This window comes from Phacochoerus africanus, chromosome 14 (assembly GCF_016906955.1).
Source record: "Phacochoerus africanus isolate WHEZ1 chromosome 14, ROS_Pafr_v1, whole genome shotgun sequence".
Taxonomy (NCBI): Eukaryota; Metazoa; Chordata; class Mammalia; order Artiodactyla; family Suidae; genus Phacochoerus; species Phacochoerus africanus.
Window position 1 is genome coordinate 60,710,109 of NC_062557.1, and position 14,229 is coordinate 60,724,337.

Here is a 14,229-nt window from a genome sequence, read left to right on the forward strand (position 1 = left end):
GGCAACGCGGGATCCCAGCCGTGTCTGTGACCTACCCCACAGCTCACGGCAACACCGGATCCTCACCCCACTGAGGGAGGCCAGGGACTGAGCCTGCAACCTCATGGATACTAACCAGTCAGGTTTGTTACCACTGAGCCACAACAGGAGCTTCCTCTAAAACTTAACTTAGGAACTATTTTTTTAAACTATATTCTACTGTATAACACAAACAGAGCCACTGAAATCTAGTGGGACCTGGTGGCTCCAGAGGCTGGGTCTGCGGCCTGGACGTGGCTGGAGGTGGCAGGGGGTGGTGCTGGGTGCCCCTCCCAGAGGGCTGGGGTGGGGGCTGGCCCACGGGGCAGCGTCTGGAACACAAGGGCAGAGGGGCCGGTCGTGCTGTCCCAAGGCTCTGTCCTGGTGGGCGGCCACGCATGGCATGAGCGGGCTCTGCCTCCAGACCAAGTTCCCAGGCGCTTTCAGCTCTGCTCTCCAGGCCTCCTGGTGTCCTCCTGGTCTGAAGGCAGGAGCGGCTGTCACGCGTCATGACAGCATCAGCCTGAAAGATAAAACCCAAGAGAGATTTTCCGTGAAGCCGCCGGAGCTGCCCTCTGCCCCTCCCGCCCCCTCGCAGGGATCACAGCTGCCACTTCCTGACCAGCAGCTGCAGCGAGACTCTTGTTCTGGGCTCTGGGGGACCCAGTCCTGTGGTGGTGGCAGGGCTCCTGGGTGCGGCCTCTGAGGAAGCCCCGCAGGCTCGGTCTTTGGAGGCCAGGGACACAAGCCCTGCCCGGTGTCCACGGTGGGCCCCGAGGCCTCACCTCCTGGGCCAGGACACGCAGCTGAGACGGCCCTTGGGCACCGAGTCCACCAACAGGACCCGCGCCGCACCTGGCTTCTGTTCTGTTCCGCTCGGCGGACCCACGACGGCCACTGCTTCCCAGACGCTCTGTGTACAGGCCGGGAACAGGCCCCCTTTCCACATCGTGGCTGTCGGTCATAAAAACACCTCCCGTTTTCCTGCCCAGCCCGCTTAGCGGGGTCTGTCTAGGGCCCCTGCCAGTTTGCGCTTGTTCCCGACCGTCCTGCCAGCCAGCACCCAGCTGAGGGATCAGCACGTCCAGGCCCCTCGGAATCGGGTCAAGGTCTCGCCACCTCTCTTACAAGCCCTGGCTCTTCCCCCAGAAAGTGGCCCCCCGGCCCCCCTCCGTTACTCTCTGGGATGGGACCTTCCTGAGGCACCCTTTAAAACAAGGAGAAAGTCAGGCTGGTTGCCCTTTGAGGCGCCTGGCAGAGGTCTCGAGAGGCTGCAGGGCCAGGGCCCCGCCTCTTCGGGGGAACGTAAGCGGGGAGCGTGGGGCTCCCCTGGGCCTGGGCCCACATCGGGGCGGCCTCAGTGCTTTAAAGGTGTAGAGGTGGTTCCCGGGTCCTCCCGAGTCAGACTCCCTGGACACGACCCAGCCCCAGCTCTGCAGGCGGCCGCCTGGCCGTGCCGCCCACCTGTCCCGCCAGGTCCCTGAGCGGCACAGAGCAGTGCTGCCTGGGGCCGAGGCCGACGCGCTGGGAGGGTCTGGGCCTGCCCGTCGCAAGGGCTGACACCCGTGCTGCCCACGCCCACCAGGGCCGTCCCGGAGAGAGACACCGGACGGCCGGAGTGGAAATCCTCATCACTTTAATGGTCAGCAGCTCCGGGTGGCTCCGGATGGTACAGTTACTGGATGTGCTCAAGGACCCCCGAGCGCGGCCACCCCCCCGCAGCGCTGCTCCCACCACATCCTGCCGCCCCGTCGGAAACCCGCCCCGCCGACCCCGGGGTCGCGGGGCCCGCGTCTTCGTGGGCTGAGCCGGAGCGCCCCGGCGCCGCGGTGATGTGTCCTTCCGCTCAGCTGACAAGCGTGCGGCCGGCCGCCTCCCGGCTCACACGGCGCAGAGCTCGTACACCTTCTTGACACAGTACACCAGGGCCGCCAGCGCTATCGTGTTGTGCAGTCTCTTCCTGTGCAGGTCGTCCTTGCGGACCAGCACCACCGGCGTGGAGGAGGTGAGCGTGTGCAGGGGCAGGCGCGACAGTTTGTAGGCGTCGTACTCCACCTGGTACTTGCAGCAGGGGTCGAACTGCCAGGAGATGCCGTAGAGGGTGCAGCAGGCCAGGCTCAGCACGCCCGCGGGCAGGGAGACGTAGTGCGAGTAATCCAGGGGCAGCGCCAGCGGCGTGAAGAGGCAGGCGGTGCCCGCCAGCACGGTGGTCTTGTGCAGGCAGTTGCCCACGGTGATCCAGCGGGCCGTCTCGTCGCCGATGCGCGTGGGCTCGATCACGATGTACTTGTACTGGGCCTCCAGGGCCTGCTCCAGCTCGCACTCGAACTGGTCCTGCGCGTTCTCGCCGCTGTAGATCTCGTGCACGATGTAACAGTCCGTGGCCGCCAAGCTCAGCCTGCGGGGGGCGGGGGGAGAAAGGAGCCGTGAGCGGGGCGCCGGCTGGGGGGGGGGGGCCCGCCGAGCTCCGGAGGGCGCGCACGGCTCCCCGGGCCGCCCCCTTCCCGCCCCGCAGACGGGGCCGAAGAAGCAAGCCGTGGCCCGCGAGGGACACAGCAAAGGGGCCCTGGGGCTCCTGCGACGACATCTGTGAGGATGGCGGCCGACGACGGGGGCGGCCTGGCGGTTAAGGCAACGCAGGGTCAGACCCGTGAGGCAGCAGAGCCCCAGGGAGAGGGGGCTGCGGGCCCACGACGCCGGGACAGAGGCCTGCGGCGGCAGGTGCGCCGTGCCCTCAGCCCACCAGGGCCACTGAGCCCGCACGGCCCACCTTCCCGGGTCCGGCCGTGGTGGACGGAGAGCGAGCTGCCCGGGTCCTCCTGGGGCGGCAACGCCGAAGCGCCCCCCCCCCCGCCGAGGGCCGCCTGGCTGGGAGCGCCCCACTCAGTGCTTGGACCTGAGGAGGCAGAGACGAGGCCCTGGGCGCTGGGATGAGGGTCCAGGGGCCCCGTGTTCCTGCCGCTCTGACCCTGTGGGCCCAGGACTCTACCTACTGCCACTGAAGGCGTCTCACCCACGGAAGCAGCCCGTGCAGCGACCCGGCCTGCCGGGGACGTGACGCTCACCAGCAGACAGAGCCCAAGCCCGCGGGAGGCCTCAAGCGGGACCTCCCACGCCGGACGCAGGACCCAGCGCCTGTCACCCTCTGGCTCGTCCCCGCCCATCTAGACCCTCCACGTTGCCCCCCCAGCACAGCCGGTTCCCCCAGTTTGGTCTTCACTGCTCATCTCGCAAGAAGGCTTCTTCACCCCGGCCTCTCCCAGCTGGACCGGGTGGCTCCCTCTGCATCACGTTACCAGGCCCTGCGAAGCCACCTTGTCACCTGCCTTCCCTTCAGCAGCCCCTAGTCCCCCGACCTGGCTCCTGGTGGTCACTGTGCCCCCGGGTCCACGCCCCTCAACCTGGGGCTCTGAAGGGTGCCCCCCAGCAGCAAGAAGCACAGCGCCGAGGGCCCCGACCGCAGGACAGCAGCCCCGAGGGCCCCACGACTGCAGCAGGCCCGCCCAGACCCTCTCTGTTCAGCATCTCCTTTACTGAAGAGGGCAGTTCCGTGTGCAGGGGGCAGAGACGGGGCTGCCAGGCAAACGCCAGGGGAAAAGGACCGGTGGCAGGAGAGCCAGCCACTGAGTGCGCCTTCCTGTCGTGGCTCCCGGGTTCAGCAGTAAAAGCTCCCCCAGCAAGCAAATAAGCAAGGCCAGGAGGCAGGGCTTCCCCCCACCCCCGGGGGCGACCCGCTGCCTGACGCTCTCCTGGGTCCCAGGAGCCGAGCCTCAGGTGCAGGGGAGGCGGGTCCCCTGGGAGGCGCTGCCTGGGACTCGGTGGCTCTTTTCTCGAAAGAGCAACTGTAACTAAGCTGGGCTCAGGGACGCCTCCTAATTAAATCAAGGCTCTAATTAAACCCTGGGCTCCAGGGAGAAGCTGTCCCGGGGGGCAGCGGTGGGGGAGGGGACTGACTGCAGGGGCCCGTTGGCAAAGCTGCCTTTCTGGGCCGCCTCTTCCTTTGAACACTCAACAGGGTCCCTCCAGGCTCCTTCTCAGCCCTGACAGCACAGGAGCCACAACCGGTGGACTCGACAGTCAGGACGCCCCAGACCTGAGTGAGGGGTGCGGCCAGCGCCCCCACTCCGAGGCATCTAGGCCTCCCACGGCGTAAACCGCCCTCCCAGGCGCCTCGGGACGCAGGTCTTGGGAGCCAGGCCAGCAGGCCCGCCGCCCTGAGGCTCACCAGTTCCCGGGCTGGACCCAGTCAGGGAAGGACAGACACCAGGCCTGGACAAGCAGGTTTCCAGGACGTCACCTGAGGCACAAGGAGGGAGACTCCCAGGCAGGCACCCCCTCTGTCAAAGGACCCCCCCACGGCGTCAGCAGGCACACCTCCACTTGGCGGGAGCCACGTCTGTCCCTGCACATGCAGTTTTTTGGTTCTGTTGTTTTATTTTTCCGGCTGCCCCCGTGCGTATGGAAGTTCCAGGGCCAGGGACTGAATCGGAGCTGCAACCTATGCCGCAGCTATGGCAATGCCAGATCCTTAACCCACTGCACGGGGCCGGGGACCGAACTGGAGCCTCTGCAGTGACCTGAGCCACTGCAGGCAGATTCTCAACCCACAGCGCCATAGCGGGAACTCCCTGTAAATGCAGTTTTACAGGCTGCCTGGATCACCAGATCCAGCTCTGCCTTGGCATGAACTTTGCCTCAGAATCCAGGTAGCCAAGAATGCCCAGGAGACCCACAGCCACCCACGACCACTGAGCTACCCCAGCAGCCACTACACGTGGCCTGCTTGTTTCTGGGTCAAAAGCAACCCAACTAAGAAAGAACCCAGTTAGAAGGTCACCCTGAACCATCTCACAGCATCACCAGCCACCCTCCAACTCGAACCCTGTACACACAGGCCAATTAAAGCATTAAATAGCTGGGAGTTCCCACTGTGGCTCAGCAGGTTACGAACCCAACTCGTATCCATACAGGTTTGGTTTCGATCCCCGGCCCTGCTCAGTAGGTTAAGGATCTGGCGTTGCCATGAGCTGCAGTGTAGATCGTAGACATGGCTTGAATCCCACATTGCTGCGGCTGTGGTGTAAGCCGGCAGCTACAGCTCTGATTGGAGTCCTAGCTGGGGAACTTCCATATGCCGCAGGCGTCGCCCTAAAAGGCAAAAAAAAGCTGAAGTTCTGTGGTCAAGGATCCGAAGTTGTCATCACACTGGCTCAGGTTGCTGCTGTGGCACTGGCTTGATCCCTGGCCCAGGAACTTCCATGTGCCACAGGTGTGACAGAACCAAAACCAAAACCCAGTAACAGGAGTTCCCATCACGGCTCGGTGGTTAACGAATCCGACTAGGAACCACAAGGTTGTGGGTTCAATCCCTGGCCCTGCTCAGTGGGTTGAGGGTCCAGCGTTGCTGTGGCTCTGCCGTAGGCCGGTGGCTGTAGCTCCGAGTGGACTTCTAGCCTGGAAACCTCCATATGCCGTGGGTGCAGCCCTGAAAAGACAAAAAATAATAATAATAAACTTAAAAAGATAATAATTAAAGCATGAAATAAAATACATCTACATATACACAGAGAGCGTGCTAACAGTGGAAAGGCCTCCAAAGGGCCGTGAAGAGGCACAGAACAAAGGAGCTGCTCGGGGCGTTTCTCAAAGAGTGTACGTCTGCTTCAAGACGCACCCATACGCAAAGCCCTGGGGATCACGACTGTCCCTGGGAGGGGAAGACAGTGGCTCCAGAAAGAAAAGGGGTCCCTTTTTACCAAGTGGCTTCAGACCCTCCAACCGGGAAGGTTCCGTGGAGCTCGGGGAGGAGCAGGCCTGTGTGCCCGGCGCTGGACTGGCCTGTGCAGCGGAGTGCGGGCTACTGGCTGCAGGGGCACTCAGGCTGGCGCTCCAGACCCTGCCTCCCTCGGCTCTGAATCTGCTCTGGCAGCACTCAGGGAGGCCCTCAAAGGGACCCCCTGGAATGCTGGCAGCCCCCCCGGAGAATGGAAGGGACCAACCCCTGGGCCCCTGCGTGTTCGCCTGGCAGCCTGGCCGGAATGCAGCCCGCATCCCCCATGCCCACGTGCAGCCACGATGACAGAAGCAGTCTCGAACTTGGGTCCCGAGGTCTAGCGCCACCTCTCCGCAGCCAGTGCTGCACCAGGATGTTCAAAGCCGTACTGTCTGGTGACAGCAGAACAGGTGGTGACACCTCCACAAGAGCGAGAACAGTGGGGTCCCAGCCACCCAGGCTCCCGAGCACGCACGGGAGGGGAGGGCGCGTGCCTCACACCCACGTTCACCTCTCGTGGGGCGCAAGCATGAGTCAGGGTAATGCTCCCACTTGGTTTCTTCAGTCCTTCTAAATTACAGGAAAACTGACTATCCTAACCGCTTTTAAGCGTGCAGTGCAGCAGCGCGAAGTACGTGCAGTGCGGGACGGTGGGTCTCCAGAACCTCTGCATCTCCAGGAACTACAACTCTGTCCCCATCGAGCCACAACCCTCACCCCACTGACTGGGCTGCTGAGGACCTCACCTAAGAGGAATCGCCACGGGTCTTCTGCCACCAGCTTATTCCGCGAGGCACTGTGTCCCCCAGGCTCCTCGACGTTGTGGCGGGTGTCAGAGCATCCACTGTACGTACGGACCACGTTTCGCTACCCGGCCGCCCGCGGACGGGCTGCTGTGCACATGGGTGTCAAAACATCTGTTCAAGTCCTGCTTGTAATCTCTCTGGGTCTATCTAGAAGAGGAACTGCTGGATCATCCGGCAGTTCTACTTTTATTTTTTTTCTCTTTTTAGGGCCTCACCAGAGGCACATGGAGGTTCCCAGGCTAGGGGTTGAATTGGAGCTTAGCCGCTGGCCTCCACCACAGCCATGGCAACGCCAGATCCTTAACCCACGGAGCGAGGCCAGGGATCGAACCCGCAACCTCATGGACCCTAGTCGGATTCATTTGCGCTGAGCCACAACAGGAACTCTATCTATTTTTACTTTTTTGAGGAGCCTCCGAGACTGTTTCCCTCGGTGGCCAGACCAATTTACATTCCCACTAACAGGGCAGACGAGTTCCCGTCTGTCCACGTCTTTGCCGGCAGGCTTGTTTGGTTTTTTCAATAGTGACTGTCCCAGAACTGTGAGGTTGTGGTTTTCACTTGTGCTTGTCAAGTAACGGTTTACTGAGATAGCATTCACCCACTTAGCCCGCACAGGTCAGTCACGCGAGACTAAGTGGCGCCGCTTCCACCACCACCACCAGTTTAGCACCTTTCCCCGTGTCCCTGCCCCAGTCCCCGCGATCACCAGCCCGCCTCCTGGCGCTCCCCGCTCCCCCGCGCTCCGCAGGAACCCAGCCCGGACACCCGGGCCTTGGGGCTGGCTTGCGTCGCCGAGCCTCCTGTGTCCAGCGTCGTACACACAGTAGCAAGTTCCTAACTTTTCACATGTTGAAGTGCACTTCTGATGGATTTCGCATAATATTTAAAACTCCCTGACAAAACACCCGGGGGAGCATCGAAGGGGCTGCACATGAAAAAATGACAGCAGTTTTCTTTGGATGGTGGCCCAACAGGTGACTTTTAAATTTTCTTTTTCTTGGAGTTCCCGTCGTGGCGCAGTGGTGAACAAATCCGACTAGGAACCATGAGGGTGCGGGTTCGGTCCCTGCCCTTGCTCAGTGGGTTAACGATCCGGCGTTGCCGTGAGCTGTAGTGTAGGTTGCAGACGCGGCTCGGATCCCGCGTTGCTGTGGCTCTGGCGTAGGCCGGTGGCTACAGCTCCAATTGGACCCCTGGCCTGGGAACCTCCATATGCCGCGGGAGCGGCCCAAAGAAATAGCAAAAAGATAAATAAATAAAATAAAATAAAAATAAATTTTCTTTTTCTTCATAGTTTTCTGTATGTTTCAAAAGCAAAAGACAAACATGTGCTTCTTTTATGATGAAAAATTATACGTTTTCTTAAAAAGCAAAATCGTCCCACAGCCCTGTCCCCCTTGGGGCGATGAGACCAGACAGTGCTGGGCCCCCCAGCAGGGGAGCTGGAGGCACCTGGCTTCTCTTCTTCCTGGGCCGCAGAGTCCCACGCTCCCAGGACCAAGCATCCCCCGCCCCCGCCCCGGCTGAGTCGCCACGTGGTCTGAGACCCCGGAGGTCCTGCCAGGAAGGGGAGGAGAATTCCATTTCCCAGGGGTTCCCTCAAGCGAACATTGGCCTGCACCCCCCATCTTTTCTGATCCTTCTAGAACCAGAAGAACCAACCCTAAGTGCAGTGAAGTCCCCGCTTTAGGGCTGCTTCCTGGAGCGGCCCTGAGCTCACAGGCTCCACCTGAAACACAGAGGGAGATGGACTCGGAGCTCCCTGAAGGCAGTAACTGTGTTTTCATCACGGTCCCTTTGCACTGGGCCTGAATGTGACAGGTTCCCGACAGACGTAGAGGAAGTAGGTTGGAAATGAGTGACAGGAGACAAGAACCAGTGTGGTAATTAAGAGAACTCGGTGCTGAAAGGTAAACCAGGTCCACTCAGCAGGCAACCACCTGCGACATGCCGGCTGGAGGACTCGAGTTCTACCCCTGGTCCGGGAAACCCACTCCGGCTGACCCCAAATCGCTTCCTCGAGAGTCATCAAAAGCAGTAAAATTCTGTATTGTAGGTTCAAAGCCTGGCTAGGACAAGAGGCACAGGCTCCAAATATTGAGAAACGGTCCAAACAGGTGCCCGGTGTTTTCTCTTCCGAGGAAGCCACGCGCCAGAGAACGGGCGCCTGCGGCGCTCCGGGGACCGGGCCGCTCTGCTTGGGGACAAACACAGTGCACCAAGCGGGGGGCCAAGAGCCTGGGTTCTGGCTGTGTCCAAGGGCTAAACTCCTTGCTGCTCGGAGCCGGCTTTTCTTGTATCCAACGGGGCCACGGCCCCAGCCTGCCCAGAGGGAAGACAGGCCAGGTTGGGATGGGCATGCAAACAAAGTGACAGCTGCAAAGCACAACCAGCATAAGGCCCGAGCCATTTAAACTTAAGTAAAACTTAAAATTCTGTTCCTCAGACACCCCAGCCGCACTTCAAATGCTGGACAGCCACACGTGGCCAGTGGCTGCCCTAATGGACAGTCCCGACCCAAACCGCGTGACTTCTCGGGCACACAGCTCCCCAGCTCTGTGGCCCATAAAGGCACTGCTGGTGCCGGAAGGCCACCACAGGGGCAGCTAGAAGGCTCCCCATGGACTCGCCCCACCAGTGCCTCCTTCTTCCTCCCGCTGCCCTCGCTCTGAGCAGCTGGGCAGAGGCCTCCCTCAGGACATGCCACCTCTCGCTTCTTCAGAAAGTCAGGCCCGACTCAACCAGTCACTGCAGCGGGACCGGACAGCTTGAGTGAGTCAAGGAACGTGGAGATTGTGCCAGAGACCAAGGCCCAGCAGACCCTAACCTACAACATCCAGCCCCCGGGAGCAGCGCCTTCTGGCAGCCAGCTGAGCGGGACCCAGGTGCAGATGCTGAACGGGCACGGCGCGTCCAGGCCCCGAGGAGAGGCGCGCGCCGCACCCATTAGGGCCAGAGTGAGTCTGTCAAGAGAGACAGGAGACCCACACCCCCAGAGGTGCTCAGCTCTAAAAGAAAGGATCCAATCAGAGTGAGGGAACGTGAGCCTCCTGCCCACGTGGCCTCTGGTTGGCTCGTTCAGCTGTCCTGGGAACTGATCCCTCCAGCGGCATCCAGGACATCCATCCATCCAAGTCGCCCATTAAAAGTAAAGCTTTCGGAGTGCCCGCTCTGGTGCAACGGGACCAGCGGTGTCTTGGGAGCACTGGGACACAGGCTCGATTCCCAGCCCGGCACTGTGGGTTAAGGATCTGGCATTGCCGCAGCTGTGGCTTAGGGCTATTCTGCTACTCGGATCTGATCCCTGGCCCGGGAACTCCATGTGCCACGGGGTGGCCAAAAAAAGAAGAAAAGAAAGAAAAGAAAAGAAAGCAAGCAAAGCTGTCGAAGAGGGCCAAGTCCCAGGGAATAAGGCGCAGGACAGAGAGATGTGGACGTGACCGGGCAGAGCTGGCTGCCTGAAAACGCGGGCACAGACGCCTGCGGAAGCCAGAGGAGGGGAGGCCACAGAAGGGATCCGACCCTAAGACCCACGCCTCTAGTCCAGCACGCCCAGCCCTGCGAACACACCAGGCCTCCAAGCCGCGCCGCCCCCTCCCACGGAGACCAGACGCAGATCAAGTGTGTCCACACGCTGAACTCACACCCAGCAACGGCGGGGAACAGAGGACCTCGGGGCCCTGAGGGCAGGCAGACAGCGGGACAGCTGGCAGGTCTGGGAGATGGCTCGTCTAGGAAGGCGCCCAGTGGCACAACACTCAGATGCCTGCCCTCCTAGACGGGCCAGTGTGTTAAAGACACTGACAGGACCTGCGGCCATCTGTCTGGTGTGCTCACTGTCCGTGCCCCACTGTGGACAGGAATTCAGGTTATGGGAGTTCCCTCCAGGCTGAGAGGAGACGAATCTGACTGGCATCCATAAGGACACAGGTTCAATCTCTGGTCCGCTCGGTGAGTTAAGGATCTGGCGCGGCCGTGAGCTGCGGCATAGGTCGCAGACCCCGCATTGCTGAGGCTGTGGTGCAGGCCAGCAGCTACAGCTCCAATTCGACCCCTAGGCTGGGAACTTCCATATGCCATTGGTGCGGCCCTAAAAAGCAAAAAGAAAAATTTAATTGTCACAAGTGGCTAGCGACCACTGAATTAACACAGCGCGAAACTCAAGAACCAGGTGAAGAATCCGCACACTGTGTACTTTCTAAACTGGATCATCGCTAACACACAGCTGACAACATAACTCTTGGGGACAGTCTGGCAGGAGCTCTAAATCCAAGCGTGCTTCCATGTTTGCAGCCACCGGCAAATCTGCAAAGTCTGCCCAAAGCGCTGCTCTGTTCCAGCCCCTGCCCCAAACCAGGCAGTGTTTCCCACGCTTTCATCACGAAGCAGACTCCAACCAAGTGCGTGCAGCAATTCGGGAAAGTGGTCTCACAGCGTGAGCTGTAATCCGAGCCGGCACAGGCGTGACATGGGACAAAGTCATTTAAGAGAGCCCTGAACAGCCTACTTCAGTCCCAAGAGCCAACAACATGCCTGAGCTTCCATCTAGGGTGTGGGCAATCAATTCATCCAACCAGCCTGCCCAGAGTCTCCCCACCCCCGGGGCACGGGTGGAGGTGCACCCAGAAGTTAGCGAGCTGACCGAGGGCTGGCGGGTTGGGTTTCCACTCCCTGCTCAGCATGGGAGGATCCCAGGGACACCAGGACCAGGCAAACACTGCCACCAAAGCCCCGCTAGGCCCCACGGCACAGGCCAAGAGAGGGGCTCCCCGCCGCACTCCTTATCTGTAAGCAGAACAGACGGTACCACCCAAACCACAAAACCAGATGCGCCATTCCCAGCTGACAGAGACGTCTGGACGTGTAAGCAGGGCCTTCTGTTCCAGGCCAAAGGTTGCAACCTGAACACCCAGCAGGACCAGGCAGGTAAGGGCACCGAGTCGGCTGTCAGGTGAGGAGTGAGGAGCACCTGGCCTGACCAAAAAGAGCCACCATGCAGCTTTCCAAGGAGTTTCTCGTGAAACCTTTCCATCGCCAGGCTTTGGCAACTCATTTCAATCCTCTTAGAAACCCAGAGTCACAGTCGAGGGAGGACTGGATTCAGCCCGGTGGGAATCCTGGTTTGCAAACTTGGTTTTGAATTAACACCTGTCTCAAACCAAAGAGGAAAAAAAAACCCAACATCAAATCTATTGGATGAGTAGAAGCCTGACTGCTGCTAGCACAGCCCTGGGTGACGTCCGGGGCAGGCCCAGCCGGCCCCTTCCGTCTGCCTCCAGGAAGGAGGCGCGCTCTTGCTCTCTCGCTCTGTGACACCGAGTTTTCTAAACGGGTTATTTCTTATTCCTAAAGGACAAATGTCTGCAACAACGATCTTGAACACGATGGCTAGATTTTAAGGCCACGTGGAAACCACCGAGGTCGCCTCTTAACTTTTTATTTATTTTTATTTTTTTTGTCTTTTTGCTATTTCTTGGGCCGCTCCCACGGCATATGGAGGTTCCCAGGCTAGGGGTTCAATCGGAGCTGTAGCCACCGGCCTATGCCAGAGCCACAACAACACGGGATCCGAGCCGCGTCTGCAACCTACACCACAGCTCACAGCAACGCCGGATCCTTAACCCACTGAGCAAGGGCAGGGACCGAACCCGCAACCTCATGGTTCCTAGTCGGATTCGTTAACCACTGCGCCACGACACCACTGCGTCACGACGGGAACTCCACCTCTTAACTTTTTAGAGCCGGGTCTAAGAAACATACCAGGTGGACGCTGGAAAAACAAAGATACCTACGTGCTTGCCATTCATTCACTGCTTCTTTTCCAAGGCAGAGGAACTGAAGAATGGACAACGTTGGGTGACGCTGAGCTCAAGCATAAAATGCAAGTGAACACAACTAACAAAACAAGAAGGCAACAGCAACAAACGTGACGGAATCAGTCAAAGAAAAGGAACAACGCAGAATAGTTAAGAGACAGAACAGGGAGGGAAAGGGAGAAAAAGAAAGAACTTCGCTGTATTCCAATCTTCACAGAAAAGAAACGAAAAAGAAAAGCGAAGGTCCTGCTGACCTCTACTAGGCCACTCCGGTCCTAAGCGAATGGTCAGGGCAGTTCACACCAGGTGACTCCACCAACAAGCACCCTTTCCCAAATTTCTGGTGGGTGAACAGCTTCTAGTGGCTTCCACTAGCTAAACTGTTTTCTAGGAGCAAAAACTGTGAATTCGACACGAAACACGACAACTACTCCCACCTCGTCTTCTAGAAATGAGTCCTCTAAATCAAAATCCACCCTGAAAGAAACAAGCTCCTCGCTCCCTACTCGTAACACACCCTTCGTTAGGAAAGGTCACTGCAAAGGACTTCCACGGCAGGGGCGCTCGCAGAGAAGCCTCCAAAGTCCCAGGAATCGCCCCCGGAGAAAAGCGGCCGGCTTGGAGCCCGGAGGCCACAGAGCGGAAGGCTGAGGCCCCGGTAAACGTGCGGACCGCACCGCGCTTCCCGCACCGACCCGCGATGGGAAGGCTTCCCCTTCCCCCTCCGTCCCGGGAGCCACCCCTCGCCGCGGCCGAAAGAACCACCCGCGCGACCAGGCGGGCGGGCTCTGGTGCCGCTCGGCCCGCGGCATTCAGGCGGGCCCCGCGACGGCCCGACGGTGCCCGGGCTGCCGTCGCCCCTCCCCGAGCCCTCCGCGGAGGCCGGAACCGGGACCCCGCGCGGCCGGCGGATGCACCGGGGAGAGCCGCGGGTCGGAGGCAGGGGCCGTGCTGCAACCGCAAGGGTGTCGCCGGCTTCCCGCCCCGCGCCGCCCGCAGGGAAGGGAATAGCGCCCGTCTCACCTCTCTCGCGCGGGGCCGCCGCCGCCCGGGCCGAGACGCCTCCTTCCCCACGCGGCCATCTTGGAGACTCTCCGCTCGCGAAAGCCTCGCGCCGGGCGGCCTCGCGACAGCGCACGGGCGGGAGGGAGATGTAGTCCGGCCGCCGCCCCAGCCAGAGCCCCCGGCTGGGGCCGGGCCCCGCGGGACCACAAGGTCCACAATGCACCGCGCGCAGGAAAGGCCTGCCCCGAAGCCGCCCGGGAAACGCAGGCCAGCCCAGCGGCGCGGAAAGCCCACTTCCGGACTCGACTCCTCGGCGCCCCGGGCCGTTCCGGAGGTCCTGCCGGTCGAGGTCACCGAGGGGCCGCTCCCTCTCGTCCCCCACATTCTCGGGAGGCTGGGCACAAGCGGCTCCCGCCGCCACCGAGCCCTTGCTGGCAAGCCGTCGGCGGGGAGGGTCTGGAAGAGGAGAAGGGGCCGAACTTAACGTGTGGCGGCGGCTGAGAGAGACCGGGCTCCGCGCGCATATCCCGCTCCTGTCCGGCCGCGGTGACGAAAACACAGGCCAGCCCTCGGCCCCTGAGAAGGCAGCTGCTGGCCCATCACCCCGCCGACGGGGGCCCTGCCTGGACGCAGCCGCGACGGGAAGGCGGCGCAGCCCGGTGACTCCTGAGCGCTGTTCCCTCGGAGCCGGGGCCAATCCGGGGATCCCTGCAGCCTTTGAAGTTGTAGTCCCTCAACTGCTCTCCACACACAACGTGGCTAGAGGTGTTAGTTGGTCCCATAAATGTCTGAGCCACTGTCGTGCGGA

At 60.9% G+C, this 14,229-nt stretch overlaps 1 protein-coding gene across 1 annotated transcript; it reads right to left on the bottom strand.

Annotated features, from left to right (window-relative positions):
• Nucleotides 1-1,637: 1,637 nt before the first annotated feature.
• TMEM11 (transmembrane protein 11) lies at nt 1,638-13,581 on the bottom strand. Its single transcript, XM_047757655.1, has 2 exons — nt 13,440-13,581; nt 1,638-2,416 (listed from the first exon to the last, which is right to left on the bottom strand). Exons 1-2 carry the CDS (start codon nt 13,496-13,498, stop codon nt 1,900-1,902), a joined length of 576 nt encoding a protein of 191 aa, XP_047613611.1. The 5' UTR covers nt 13,499-13,581; the 3' UTR covers nt 1,638-1,899.
• Between the last annotated feature and the right edge of the window lie 648 nt (nt 13,582-14,229).

Bases quoted from the DNA above. Each gene is read 5' to 3' on its own strand.
- TMEM11 (XM_047757655.1), bottom strand. From the start codon at position 13,498: ATGGCCGCGTGGGGAAGGAGGCGTCTCGGCCCGGGCGGCGGCGGCCCC. The intron at 2,417-13,439 runs GTGAGACGGGCG...CGCCCCCCGCAG, and splicing joins GGCGGCCCCGCGCGAGAGAG to GCTGAGCTTGGCGGCCACGG.